The 14,355-nt window shown below is 45.9% G+C and overlaps 1 protein-coding gene across 23 annotated transcripts in view; it reads left to right on the top strand.

Moving 5' to 3' along the window:
• The window catches only part of LOC118503934 (heterogeneous nuclear ribonucleoprotein L), a 207,025-nt gene that overhangs the window by 12,061 nt on the left and 180,609 nt on the right, over positions 1 to 14,355 (top strand). For 14 of the 23 annotated variants that reach the window (XM_036037785.1, XM_036037803.1, XM_036037802.1 and 11 more), the window contains exons 1-2: positions 1,939 to 2,062; positions 7,691 to 8,629. The exons of 2 other annotated variants lie outside the window; for them this stretch is intronic. In XM_036037785.1, coding sequence (XP_035893678.1) covers positions 8,498 to 8,629 — 132 coding nt within the window. In that variant the 5' untranslated portion in view covers positions 1,939 to 2,062; positions 7,691 to 8,497. Of the gene's footprint in view, positions 1 to 1,438; positions 1,560 to 1,928; positions 2,147 to 7,690; positions 8,630 to 14,355 lie in introns of those variants that run through there. 7 more of the 23 variants (XM_036037804.1, XM_036037781.1, XM_036037786.1 and 4 more) reach the window with 7 other exon arrangements.

The raw sequence follows: 14,355 nt of genomic DNA, 5'->3' as shown, positions 1-14,355 counted from the left end.
CTGTTCAAAACTGACCAATGCCTCGAATAGCTGCGATTGGAAGAAAAGCTTTTGAGGCCCTTATGCCAACTATATGAGCTGTACTTCATGATACCACTATTGCATGGCGGCTAATCAGAAGAAGCGCTCCGATTCGTTGGTGATGTCATGAAAATCAAGTCAGATATGGCCAAATAGCGATGAAGGTGATGACCAGATTGCTACCGCAAGAAGAAAGGTCGAGATAATGGATTGGTGAGAAGATGGCGCTAAATCGTTGATTTTTGCTGGTGGTTTTGAAGTACTCGAAGTGGGTTTTAACGTCATATAAGTTAGTAACAAAATGGGGAGATAGCTTAATATTAATCTTACTTTATCAAACCCTTTCCGCTGATTGTTAATGGTCGTTAATTTGAACATTCACCACCGGTTGGTCTCATCCCCTCAAGCCTTGGCCCAGGCTCTCACCAGAAGAGAGCCAGGCCCAAGATGTTCTAAGAAGTCTTATCCAAACATTAATCCAAATGTTATTGCCTAGGTAGTGAACTTGGAGGAGTGGTAAAAGGGTCTGTCTATGCTTCTTATTTAGCACTTAAGCCTTTAATTTCGTATGTGTTATGTTCTTTGCATTATTGGTGGGATTTATGTGATATGGTTTTGCAGCTGGTATTTACCGAGATTTAAAATATTAAGACCACAGCTTTTCGAATCTTGGTCTTGTCGTGTGGAAAACCGACTCCTCTTTTCACGCATCCCACATAACCCCCTCCTCTTCACTACTGGGGTGCCATATTATTAAGGATTTTTTTTAAATAATGTATGAGGGCACATTTATACTGAACTCCTCATGTCATTACCATGAAAGAATGTTTTACTTATCAATATATTCAATAACGGGATATTCTCATTACATTTCCTTTCTTACTGTTTATCTGTTTCTAGTTGTATGTAACGTCTTTTACAGTTTAGTCTTTAATAAAACTAAGTTGTAGCCGAGTTCTTAGTGAAAGTTTGCCAGTTTGGAGTTCATATAGTCCAGGGGATCCTTATAAAACATATTGTTAATCCTTTACCAAACTGATGATCTGACGGTAAGCAAAAAAAGAAAAAAAAAATCAAACAATTACATTGATTATCTAAAGATTCTTGAAAAAACACATTAAGCATTGAAGACTCAGCAAAGCTGCCGTTTACTTGCAACGAGCACATGAAAATCGCTTAAACGTCACTTTTCCCACAGAGCTCTACCGTGGTTCCATGCCAATTGAGATGTTTGGTACTTGGGGACTATGCAAGACCATCGGCAACCATACCTTGCTCTCTGTCTATCGTTCTGTCCGTACCTGCATCATCTACGCTTGCGTTAGCTTCCCTTTCACTCGTGCATCACGCGCAGGAACCATCCAAAAGTGACAGGTGAAATACGAGGAAACAATGGCGAACGAAAGGGATGCAAAATTGTGCGTAAGCTAAACGCAACATCGCAGAAGAGATAGGGTGAGCAGATAAATCACGCCGGGAGAAGCTTTCTTTCGTGTGTGCTGCTCACGAGAACCCGCGTCGCGAGAACAGGTGAACAGGTGAGCGGTTTGGGTGGAAGAGTGAGAAGCAGCATACCGGCTAGTGAAGCATGGTGTGAAATAGCACGTGGCGTGAGAAATGGTTGAAAATTCTCATCTCATACTCCTTCTCGCTCTTTTATGTGCGCTGTCTCACTTTTATAGTAGATGGCGAGAGCAGACAGATCAGAAAGAGCTGAGATGAGCAGCGAGATAGAAAAGGTGACGAATCAAGCGTGCAATGGTGTTTGTGTGGTAGAGGGAAAGAGATAGAGCGTCACGCAAGAGTACGGAGAAACAAAAACGCGCGCTGTGGTCTCGCTCTCACTCTCGCTCTTGTTCGTTCGGTCGCTTCCGCTCATGCTCTACGCAACAGCTCTCGCGGAATTTCGCATTCGAGACCTTCGAGCGCTGCGTTCACTGTCATTCGGGTCAGTTTCCGTTTTTCCTGAGCCCGCCGAGTTCTAAGAAGTGTCGTCGTGAGCATTCAGCCGTGTTTTCTTCACGTATCTTCACCGAGAAGTGTATGTTGGAAGCCCAGCTTTTCAGCCAGTGGTTTTTGCCCACTTTTCCCACATCCTCCCTATAACCCTTTGTGCGGTGTGTTAGTGAGTGTCTTTCCCAGCACAAAAAGAGTGTGTGTGTGCGTCTAGTGAACCCTAGGCTAAATGCCACTTTGTTATAGCATTAAAAACAAATCAAAACGCGAGGTGAAAGCCCAACGAAAAAAAACTATGTGCAGTGCGGTGTACCATGCGTGCGTTTGATGGTGTGTGGACAGAAATTGGAGCAGCATAAGCAGACAACACTGGCGAAAGCACAACAACTCCCTTGGGGACGGTGTTTCATGTTTTTGCTTTCTCGTTCGTGTGCAGTTGTTCTTCGCTCCCGGTTTGCCAGTCGAAAAACAAGAAGAAGACTCTCCTTAACCTTTGGAGCAGTGAAACCTTGATTTGATCCGCTATGTTTTGCTCCGCTTTTGGGTCCGGGTGTGCGCCCGTACAAATTCAAACATAAATAAAACTCTACTGCTGCTGCCGCAGAATTCACCTTCGACCTTTCTCGGTGCGGAATTCTACGGCCAGGTGAACTGTGTGGCCCTGTGTACCTGGTTGTGGTTGGTTGTGCCGGATCTCGTCGTACCGTCTTAGGAGAATCTAGAGTACGGGAAAGATCGATAGAACCACCACACCGTTTGTGCGTGCGCTCGTATGTGTGTGTGTGTGGGTTGTATGTGGCGGGGGGCAAGAAATTAAAGGGATGGCGTCCCCGTACCGTTCTCGCTATACCGAAACACGCACGCAGCAGCAGCAGCACCAGCATTTCTTGGTGTGCGTGCGCGCGCGCTCTTGTGTTTCTCTATCTACTATACCCCGGCAAATAGGGTTCGATTGCCGCCGCCCGGGAGATGGATAGATGCGATGGATGGGCCACGAAATGGCGCTCCATTGTCCGGGTTTTCCATTCCCGGTTTTGCGAGTTTCTATTGTTGCGCTCCGGTTTCTTTTGATTGTCCTCACTTAACCAATCATCTTGGTAGGCCTTGGTTTGCGTCTCCTACTTTACAAGCAAGCACAATGATGGCCCTTCGGTACTAGTGTGTGGCATCGGCCAGTGTCCTATATAAAGTTGGCTAGGAATCTGGAAAATAGCAATGAAAATGTTAAATGTCTTGCCTTCGTTGAGTTGTTATATAAAGGAAAGCATAGAAGGTGGTCCAAAACATGCATTCCACACAGTGTTGATGTTTATCGCTCGCTGCCGTGTGCTATCTAGTAGCCCATGACGGTTCTGTAGCAACACGAATGCCAACCAGTGACAGGACATGCCAGACATTGCCACTCGAAGCTCCACCGTGAATTTAACACTTTGGCCACATGAGATCTTGGGAATGGAATTAATCGTGCTAGTTGTAACCGGTCTAGATGAGATTTGATACCCGTCTCTGCTAGGAAATGGCGCGGCCCTAAAATTATGCAATATGCCAGATCATTATCAATTAGTATTTATGCAAGTAATGTTTTAATGGAGACGCCCCTCACTTACCTTGGCATAAGAAGCTGAGTTGTTTCTTACGCGTTGCTTACTGCTGCTTGTTCCGGTTGCCACAGAGGAGCCCCGCGTTCTTCGTGGAACTATGCTGCCGCTTCCGGGGAGTAGTGTTTTACACCGTATAGGCAACCCACCACCCAGTGGGGGTAGATGGTAAACAAATCGGTAAACCCTTTGAGGCGTGCATAACATTCGTCACTGCACGGAGCGCGTTGTTTACTTTACCGCAGACAGGCCGCACTCCGTTTTGACAGCTCTCGCATACACCCGGCCCGGTCGTGGTGTGTTGGTAGTAGTAGTAGTAGTAGTAGTAGCAATAGCAGCAGCCATGCTTCTCGCCCAATGCACTGCTGCTGCGACCGGTGATGTTTTTATTGATCTTTCACCAGCAGGTCAAGTAAAGTACAGTAAAAGCGGGACCGTACTGTTGAGCTGTGTGTTTTATGTTGTGCTGTCGTCGTTGTGTTCTGTCATTTATTGATGATTGGTAGATTTTTAATCGATTAAAACGATCGAACAACGCAAGGGGGAACCGCCGGGCGTCCGCCCGCTATTGTGATGACAAAGCGCAAAGAAGAGACCGCACTGAACGCGAAGACGCTGTTCGCGATGGAGCATTATTTTTTTGCAGCAGTCTGGGATTTTTGTGTTCTTCTTTCCGGTTTGCACGCGTTCGGTTGTTGATCGAGTGGCAGTGGCCGTAGCCGCGAAAAAGAAGAAGCTGAAAACAACGCGGAATATCGTCCGCAGCCGTACGCGGGCCTACTACACGGCTATGTTTTTTTGCACTTATTTTGTGTCTCTTTCTCTCGCACGCGGCGGCGGCGTTCGAGTAGCCATTGCTGTTCCGGTGGGTGGCGCAGAAAAAGAGGGAAGCGAAGTGAATAGATAATATAGTAGGCCAGATCGCGCAGTGATGTTGTGTTTGTGTGCTTGGAAGCTATCATTTGCACACCATAGCAGTAGCACCTGGTTAACTGTTGTGTTTATAAGTGCGTGTGCGTGTGTGGAGAAAACTTTTGTTAAGCGCTTTTTTTTCCTTCCTCTACTACGAGGCGCCTAACAACAGCTCTGATGTGCTCTTGTGCATATAAACAGCGGGTAATCTATGATATGAGTGTTTCCATATCTTCGCTCCTATCTATCGCATCTCGGTATACGAACGAGACAACCAACTGAATCTTCCCTCGTGTTACAATAATGGAGGAGGGTGGAAGGTGGTTGGGGGACGGGTTGAGGCGCAATCGCTTTATTTTTCCAACCCTGTGAAGCTGGGCCTGCTTCGATGTGCGCTGGAATGTGCTGTAGGTGAGAGCAGCGTCGCGTGAGATGAATGTAGAGCGAGAGCGAGCGAGTGAATGACGGCAGCGAATCTCGCGCCTAGCAGTTCGAGGTCGCCCGGAGGACAATTTGCCGTGAAACAATAGATCCCCGCGCGGTTCAATGTTTGTGTGCGTATGTTTGGGGTAAGATGTAACGATAGTAGACAAACACGCACGTACCTTTGGCACGGTGTATTGTGAGTGAGAGGCTCGCAATCTGTCAAACTGTTGTTGTTTGTTGTGTTCTCACAGCTCACCGGTTTTACTAGACGCCAGCTCAAAAGGAAAGTAGTATAAATGAAGCTACTGAAAATGTGCGTTCCCTTCTCAATTGTTTCGTTTTTTGTAAGGAAAACGTCACAATTTTTTTTTTCTTCACGGTTTGTTGTGTACCGCCAGATTTCATATCGCGGCACGCTATGGATGCAATCTGTGTGAGCAATTTTTCTCACTGCGCCCTTTTGCCGATAGTGTGCGTGTGTGTATGTGAGAAGGCTTTCGAATTCAGCAATTTTCTAGCCTCGCTTTTTTCCTTTGCTGTAAACGGTGGAGAAGAAAATATATTCACCCACCACCGCCGCCGCCGTGCATCAGCCCCGTACATTGGTACGCTGCATGTACGATGTAAACATACGAAGGAAGCAAACGAGGGGAGCAAAAAAAAAAGCGGAACGCACACAATCAGCGGCGCCACACAAACACAACTAGCAACGCGACGCGCTGCTCGCACGTATAAAACGCGCATGTACGCAAAAGTGCTGCTGCTGCTTGTGCAACCGGAAAAAGGAAGGAAAGCGAGACATGTTAATTCATGCCGAAACGCCGAAACGGAATGCCTTCGAAATGTCTGGAAATGGGACCAAAATTTTTCGAACACACACACACACACACACGCGCTTATCGGCTTGCCAAGTTTCGGCTAGTTGATTAGGCATGGGTGAGCTTGTAATTAAGTTTTCCACGCTGGCCGAAGGAAAATGTTCGCTATTGATGTATTTTCTCCTATCCGCGCGCGTAGGTGTGTGGGTGCGCGCGTGTATGAGAGGGTGTGTTTGAGTGGCTCTTATGCTGGCGAATTATCTTGAAGCGCCGTATGCTGATGAGTTCAGTGGCCGGCAGTAAATGCTCTCCAGTTTTGAAGCGCTTTCTTGCTGCTGCTTTTATCAATTTTCCCCTTTCGATTTTAGGCTAGGGAAAAAGAAAAATTGTGGCAAAGTTCTTCATTGATAGGACCGGTATCGAATCTCATCCGGTGTCAAGGAAGTCAGAAATGGTAGTCCAAAACCTCTTTGAAGATATCGAAGTTGTCTTGAAGAAAAGAAAAAAAAAAAACGATCGAAATAAGGGCTTTTCACCGGCCGTTTCGAAGCCAAAACGAAGTAGCCAAACCTTCTGGAAGCTTGACGTTTGCTGCTATTTTTTACTTTCGGTAGCCACCACTTCTATTCCGTGTGACGTTTACATTCACGTTGCGAGCTCCTTGTACAAGCTGTCATGGCAACCGAAGAAGGGAGTGGGTTGGAGACGGGTGAATTACATTTTCTTTCTTCCCTGTACGGCAGCCGACATTTTCCGTCTTAATATCGTGCCACCAAATGGTGTTGGCTGGCTGGAAGTTTCTTCCACCGATAACACGATAGAGTGAGGGAGAGGGATGGAGTTGGGAAAGCGTGTGGAAAAAATAGTAGTCGCAGCAGGTTTTCCCAACCAGACAAATTGCCTCCAGCAGCAAAGCCTACTCTCGGGTCGCTCTCTTTCTCACCTACTGTGTGTGTGGAAAAGTGTCCTTTTTCACGATTCTCTTACACATTGACCCGCTTCCTTGCTGTACCGTGTTTGGTAGTGTATGTGTCCATTTTCCCGGTTCGACCATTTGCTTGCCAACGCCATTGATAATGCGTTTCCAGCGTTCCGCACCACTCCCCTAGCTTTTCCCCCCATATTCAGCTCACCACAACAAGCGAAAGCCCTTCTTTGCTAAGCGCCAGAGAAAGCAGAGTTTTCCCTCCCGGCTAGTAGTGGGAAAGGATCACCCGCGTTTTTTGGTTGTGTGCGTTGTGGCGAGATTCGGATTCCCACATTCGACTGAACTGTGTTTTCCCGAAACGCAGTTTTCCTCCTCCACGTAGTGGTAGTAGTGGTGTGCTACGTTTGTGGAAGAATTTTTGACAGCTAGCTGGTGATGGTGGAAGGACATTTTTTGACAGCCCTTTTTTTACGGAGGGTTACAATTTTTGACATTTCCGGGTTGTTTTTCTTTCCGCCCTTGTTGGTGCTTCGGGCAAGTCGCCGGCATATACTGTTGAGTGGAGTATCTGTTTCCTTTTAGAGGGTGAATATTGGTATATCGTGTTTTGTGTCTGTACGTTTGACGATTGTGGCTATGTGGCGATGGTACGCGTTGTGATACAATTCTTAACCGGACATGGAAAACTGCGAAACTGCGATACAGATCGATGGTGTGAGCGATGAGAAGTGAGAAACAATTTCCTTGGAAAGCACTGAGTGAGCCGCTCGTCATCTCACCATTTCACTGCTCGGTTCGATGAAAGAGGAAAAAGCAGGCAATTGCATAAATAAAACAATCGAGTTGGACAATCGGTGCGTGCGAGTTTTTCGAAAGTTTTCCTTTCCAGTTCAATTAGCTTCCGAGTGAAAACGAGCGGATCAAAGCAAGCAAAGGCTGCACACACGGCTGGACACCTTAAAGCCGGATTGGCAAAGGCAACTATTTTACGTGTTTTTTGTTTGTTTTTCTCTCTCTCTCTCCAACCTTAGCAGAGTGCATGCAAAAGGAAGTGTGTTCTAAAAGTGTGTTGTTTGGCGCAATATAAAAGTAAATCCTTCCGTGGCCATTCCTGATTACACCCGCGCGTTCTCGTGTGTTTGGTGCTTTTTGAGGTGAGAGAGTGCGTTCGTGCGTGCGTGCGTAAAGTGTGCAATCAACGTGTGCGTGTGTGTATGTGTGTGTAAGGGAAGAAGCTAGAGGGGGAAAAAAGAGCTAGCCGCAAAAGAAAAGCAAGTTTTGCCCCAAAATCCCTTTTCGGGCCCCACAGTGCGTTCAGTGTGTCGCTCGACGAGCGCCTAAAAAGCCTCTCCCTTTTTTCCTCCACGTGAATCGTCCGAATCGAATCAGCTGAGGAGCCGGCTCGCACTAGATTACCACATATACCCACACGAACTACTACACGAAACACACGATCTCTCTGTAACTCTTTGTCACTCTCTCTCTCTGTCTCTCTGTCTCCTCTACTCTACATACAACTTTCTGTCTGTTGAAGCAGACAAAAGCAACACACACCCTGTTCAACACCCCGTTCGACTGACACGAACCAACTCTTTGGAGTTGACAGAAAAATAAACATAAACACTCACTCAAAAACAGCCACAAAAGCAAATTGCGAAAATCGGGTAGCGCCTTCGATTGCTGCCCGAAGAGGAAAATTAGCGTTCATCGCTGTGTGCTAGCCAGTCAAGGGCCAGTTAAAACACTCGCGCACCACACCAGGGCAGCCGCGCAGGCTACACGACCCAGGCACAACGATCGCGTTCACACAGCAGCAACATCCCCCCGGTGCCGGTGTGATGATCATGGCGTCATTCAACGGTGGCAGTGCCGCGGGCGGCGGCGGCGGCGGTGGCGGCGGCCAGGATGGACCGCACAACAAGCGGCTCTGTACCGGCCAGGAGATGAGCGAGGTGCCGCTCAATAGTCGGGTAAGTTTGGCGAGAGCGGTGTTGTGTGAGGATATCCTCAAGATATGCTGGTCTACTGCATCTGCAGACGAGGCTTCCCAACGAAATGAAGCTCAAATCGAAGGAGACAAATCCCTGGTCTTCAGAAAACAATTCCTAAGTTCCTCAGAAATTCACTTCTAGTAGTCTAGTTTGATGGAGCCTAACGGCTATTTCGGAAGTATACTGACAGGATGTAGTGCGCCTTAAGATCTCAGTAGTCAATATTGAATTTTAAACTTTAAATCTATCCACCCTGTAGGATATGAGTCGGCAGTAGACACACACTTGACAGCTCACCAATATAGAGATCTCAGTTAAGTCTTTGACTGAGAGTTCTGCCCAAGGCTGTCAGCATATTGGGGAGCAAAAATCTTCGAAAAACTTCAAAACTCGACAATGGACGTACTTTGAGCAACTTCAGGACGGTCCGATGATCAAGGCGATAGCGACGGCCGTCTTCACACGAAAGGATCGAGTCTCTTCCGAACTTTTTTTTCCGTAATGAGGACTGACTATTCAGTTACGTGATATCAAGAAGTCTAGCAAGCTTTTGGATGGTCTGCATGGCCAAGTAGAAGAAGTCTGACACCGATAACTCTCTCTGCAGAGGCTTAATCTTATAGCCCTATTCCCAAGACTGATGCCAAAGGCTGCCTTTAAGGCGAGAAAAATATCCGATGCAATGTCCTCCCGTATTAGTTTGTTTAATTTAAAAATAAATGCTTCCTTACTTATTTTAAATTATTTTAAAATCTGTTTAAATTTGTCACAGTTTTCTGTGTGCGCTACTACCACTGTGCGTTGTTTAAACCTTGCGCTCCTTTTGCACACAGGGACCTTTTGCAAAATGGGACAGAACGTGAGAAATACTTTAATATCCTGATACTGATTTTCCTTTTGTCGGGTATTATTTGCGTAAAGACTTTCCCGGCACAACCATCAACACCCTCATCAATGCAAAGCATCATGTTGGGAGGGCGGTGTGGGAGAGGGTAAGGGAGGAACACATTTTCCACACTTTCCTTGTTGTGGCTGTGTGAGTGAAGGATTTCTATTTACCATTCTTCCGTCTGTCTGTGTGTTTGGGATTTTCATTGATTGAATGGTTTCCATTCACTGTACAGGAAACAAAAACGGGGACCGACGATTCCAGCGCACAAAGAGGGTGATTTTCAGTTCATAAGGCCTAAGGAGTGGAAAAACAGGCCGGGGGGGGGGGGGGGGGGGGGAAACAGCACCAGAAAACGCTAATCAAATCGTGTCTTACAAATAGTGAGTGAGGGGAGAAAAATAGGTCAAACCAGACCGAGCCCATCGATCGGCTCCTTGATTCCCCTAATGGCTGGCTGGCTGTTGTTTCCCCCTCCGTTCGGATTGAAGCTGGTTGGTTGACTTAAAACAAAAAAGCAAAAACCTCCATATTGTTTTCACGAACCAGACGGGATGGCGCTTGCGAAAGGCATGCGCCGCCTGAAGTCGCCTTCGTCCTTTCGAACGGCGGCTGGCAAAGTTTGTAGCAAAGATTAACGCGGTGCAGTTTGTTTTTTGCACTTTCTGAGCGCAATAAAAAAGCGGTGAAGAATTAGTGGGGACACTAATAAAAATGTTTACTACTAATTTTCACACTCCCGTGCTCGTGCTCCCAAGGAAGAGAAATGGATTTGGCTAAATGGCGCACTGATATAAAATTTGCCAGGGTGTGTGTGCGTGTGTATTTTTGCCAATAAAACCATCACTGCACAAATTTATGATGAAAGCCGCCGGCATATCGCACATATGGAGACTTAGGATTGAGGTGGTTGCGATGGTTTTGTAGTGTGGAATTTGTGGACAACCTGGTGTGCGACACTTGTTGAAAATTGATTTACGAATTTCGGAACGCATCTGCCACCACCGAACGGCAGCGTGTGAGACACATTTAATGTAGTTGTTAAGTGGGATTATAAACCGCTACGTGGTGGACGTTGTCGGGCGATGGAAATTCCGTCTTCCAAGATGGCTCTGACAGTGTACAATGTAATGCCGGGTAGAATGTATGGCGGAAGAGGATAAGAATAGAAGTAGAAGTTTAACGAGTTCATTGACTGGATGGCTGTGTTCTTTAACTTTATACTCGCTGATACAGATATTTCTTACTTCCCTAACTGTATGCAAGATTCCATTATATGATTGAAAATTTGCACAACGGGGTTGCATTAGTCGACTACTGTTCATTTGAAACATTCTCCTGTGTGGTCCAACAGCTCCAAATCCTATTTTAGTACAATTGCAGTACATTATATTAAGTTTGTTAATGATGAGTTTTATAACTTTATGTTCAATTTAAATTATGTTATGAATATTCTTAATGTGCTTCCCCTTCAAACAAATAGGAGATTTTGTCCGTTCATACAATAAGGCTCATAATAAACTATGTTCGGACGCTCCCACCTAATGCAAAACGTTTATATTACATTTGTGGGTATTATTTCAAAACATTTCATAAATCCTGCGAATTTAGATGAAAAAAACAGTGTATTCCGAACCATAACACAAGTGTCCATTTGTTCAAAGCAACAGTTTGCTACATCAATCAATTACAAATTTAATTTAATTTAATTAGACATAATTAAGTAGTTTATAATGATTATTTTAGAAGGAAATTTTCCTCCACAACTATGAGAGGATTTGCTAATTTTCATCGTATGGCTCACAGTAGCCAATTTTCGACCGCTCCCACCACACATAAAACACTTACTAATGTTGCGCTTTTGTAAATGTTTTCCAACAAATTGTTATGCTTCTTTTAATGGCACTGGCAATTGAAAGCCCATCAAAATAAGCTATTAAAGTTAGCTTATTTTTCTACGTGAAAAAATTGTGTAATATATCTCTCCCACCTTTCCTTTCCCGAGCACGTGAAGTGTACTTTCGTGTTTTTTGGTTTGGGAAAATCGGTTGGCCCCTTTCCACACCTGCCTTCCTCGGCCGTTACTCCTTCTGCTTCGTCTGCTGTCATACATCGCTGCAAAGATGAATGGATGTGTTCTGGGAGGTTTTTTGTTCACCTTCTTAAAAGGATTGCTCTTTCGTCTGTCTATCTACGGCTCCCACCGGTGTTTGGTACGTACCTGTAAGTTATATGGCTGGCCCCAAAATGGAGGACCGTAACAGCCACGCGGGATGAAATATTCAACGGTGTTGCATTTTTAAACAGCGAAACTCGTGCCCATATAGCCTCCCATTCTTCTCGGTGACCATTGTTGGGCGGGCAGGGTTTTTATTTGCAAAATTGATCCGTTAATGTCTCACGACGACGTTCCCGGTGGCTATCGTCCAGCTTTTATGCATCGAAAGTGCATCTGTTACGCAAAAAGGGATTCGGAGGATGGTAGCAGACGATGAGGAGCAATGATAAATGGAAGACAACCAGAGACCACCGTCCGGCGAGGAAGACGTACGCTGTAATTATTCTTGTTCCACCGAGAGGGGCAACTCAAAGCATGGGCTGCGCACGTATCGATCCTTCGTAGCAGCGCCAAGGATAACTGCTTCATCATCATTATCGTCTCCATCATATAACTGGCTTCAGGTTTCCCTTCCCGAAGCCCAAAAAGCGTCCAGATTCCGGACGTTTAAATTTTGCTTTATGTTGTAACCAGCGGTTCTCTCGCGCTCGAATTCGATCACCGTAAAAAGCCGGGAGACGCCTCTCTGTTGTGGCTGATACGAAAGTGAAAACGACATCACTCCCCCCGCTGCTGGCCGGTTTGAAATTGAACCTTGATGCCTAAATTCGGTCAGTAGTGTGGCAGAAAAGTGTGGACGACGACGGGGGTTTTGGTTGCGAGGCGTATAACCGGTTTTTATCAACGACTTTTATATTTTGATTTCACCGCGGCACAAGAAGCAGCTCGAAACACCAACTTGCAGAGGACAAAACACACATCAAGCATTAGCATGGGAATGGGCTAATTTTTGTCTCCCCCACAACACACATACTCTCTCAAGGGGTGAAAATTCCCTCTGGTTGGCCACGATCACCGACGAAACATATACGCAGCGACGTTTGTGGGCTCGTCGGCAAAATAATATCATTCAGAATATGATTTAGAAAGGGAAGTTTGCAAGCAAGCACGCGAGAGCAGATAGGAAGCGGTTCAGATGAAACTGAAAGTGTGTGAAGAAACTTGATGCCGGCGAGGTTTTGGCTTAAAAAGGTTAAACAAATAAGCCGGGCAATTTAAATGCCACATGCGCGTTGGGGTTATCGTAGAGGAGGGTATCGTTGCAGAAACAAATAAGCTCGAATGTATATGGAGGAGAAGCTTTTCATCGACAGACATATGAGAAGAATTATATTTTTTTACGTTGTACTTTAAACTTTTAAAAGTTTATGCTTAGTACTTGCTCTCTTATCAGGCGCTACAACTAGGCGTGTGGCAGAGATCACCAACCCTTTATTCCGGCTGTTGTGGTGAACGTATTAACTCCATATCATCACTCTCTCTCATTTTGAACCTAATACGCCTCCTCTGGCCATGTGGACGGCCTAAAATGACTTTACTGGCTGAGTTGTTCGGTGTCACTCTCATGGTATGCCCAACCCACCGGAGCTTGACGAGTCTAAGTAACTGCACGATGGTGAGATTACTGTACAGCTCGTAGAGCTTGTCATTGCCCCTACTTACTCACTTATCAGGCGCTTCAACTTGGCCTGTGGCAGAGATGTTCGTTGCAGTGCACGATCGGCATCCGGCCATCCGGTGTCTTTCTCATGACATTACTAGCCATTGGCGGAGTAAGCCGCTTGGATGTCCCTAACACGTCGAATCTGTTGACTGGAAAAGAGTTAAAAGCCATGTGGAGATATTATACGGAGCTCCTTATAGAGTTCGGCACCCATAACATTATCGAAACTCCCAGGACCTTACAATCAGCGGGAAGATATCCTATGTGGCTTCTTGAAAGCTCGGGCTTCAAGCATTGTAACTAGCCCAACGGATCCTGGCGTTTCTAATTCGCTGGATGATGGTGAGATTCCCGTATAACTCGTAGAACTCATTATTCGAACTGTTCCTCCATTGTACTTTATGCATAGCGCTTACTCACTTATCAGACAACTAGGCATGGTCGAGCGCCGGCATCTGCCAATACAATGTACAACGCCATCATTCCATCTCAGATTAGACCTTGCGCACCTCCCCTGTCCATGTGGACAACATTTAATAAATGTACCGGATAGCTGGTTTGGTGTCATTCTCATGACATGAGTTACAAGCGGCGGATCAAGCTCCTTGGAGCCCCCTCAGCAGAATGGAAGTTGGAGAACTCCCAACATATCAAATCTGTGAACTGGACCAGTGTCTGAGGCCATATGAAGATATTATACTCCTTTGCTCCCAGGACTTCACAACCAGCAGGAAGATACCTCTTGGGGCTTCTTGAAAAGCTCGAGGCCCCAAGCATCTGCTTAGTTTGCTTATATTACTATCCGCCCTGGAACCGATCTCTGCGAACTCTACCACTTCTAAATATGGTATGATGAAGTATGTTAGTATGGAACGGTCTGGTGGGGTTCACACGGCAGGACAGGGAATCAAATCCCCTCAAGACTTCCTCCCCATACGCTAGACTGACTATTCGGGTACAATAAAGTCACCGAAAGCCATAATTAGCAGGCCGTGAACTCTCGAAGTTGTACTGCCAAATAAGAAGAAGCTGTT

Source organism: Anopheles stephensi, chromosome 2, assembly GCF_013141755.1.
Source record: "Anopheles stephensi strain Indian chromosome 2, UCI_ANSTEP_V1.0, whole genome shotgun sequence".
In the NCBI taxonomy this organism is placed as follows: Eukaryota; Metazoa; Arthropoda; class Insecta; order Diptera; family Culicidae; genus Anopheles; species Anopheles stephensi.
The sequence above is the reverse complement of the archived record's forward strand: the minus strand, read 5'-3'. Positions and strand labels throughout refer to the sequence as shown.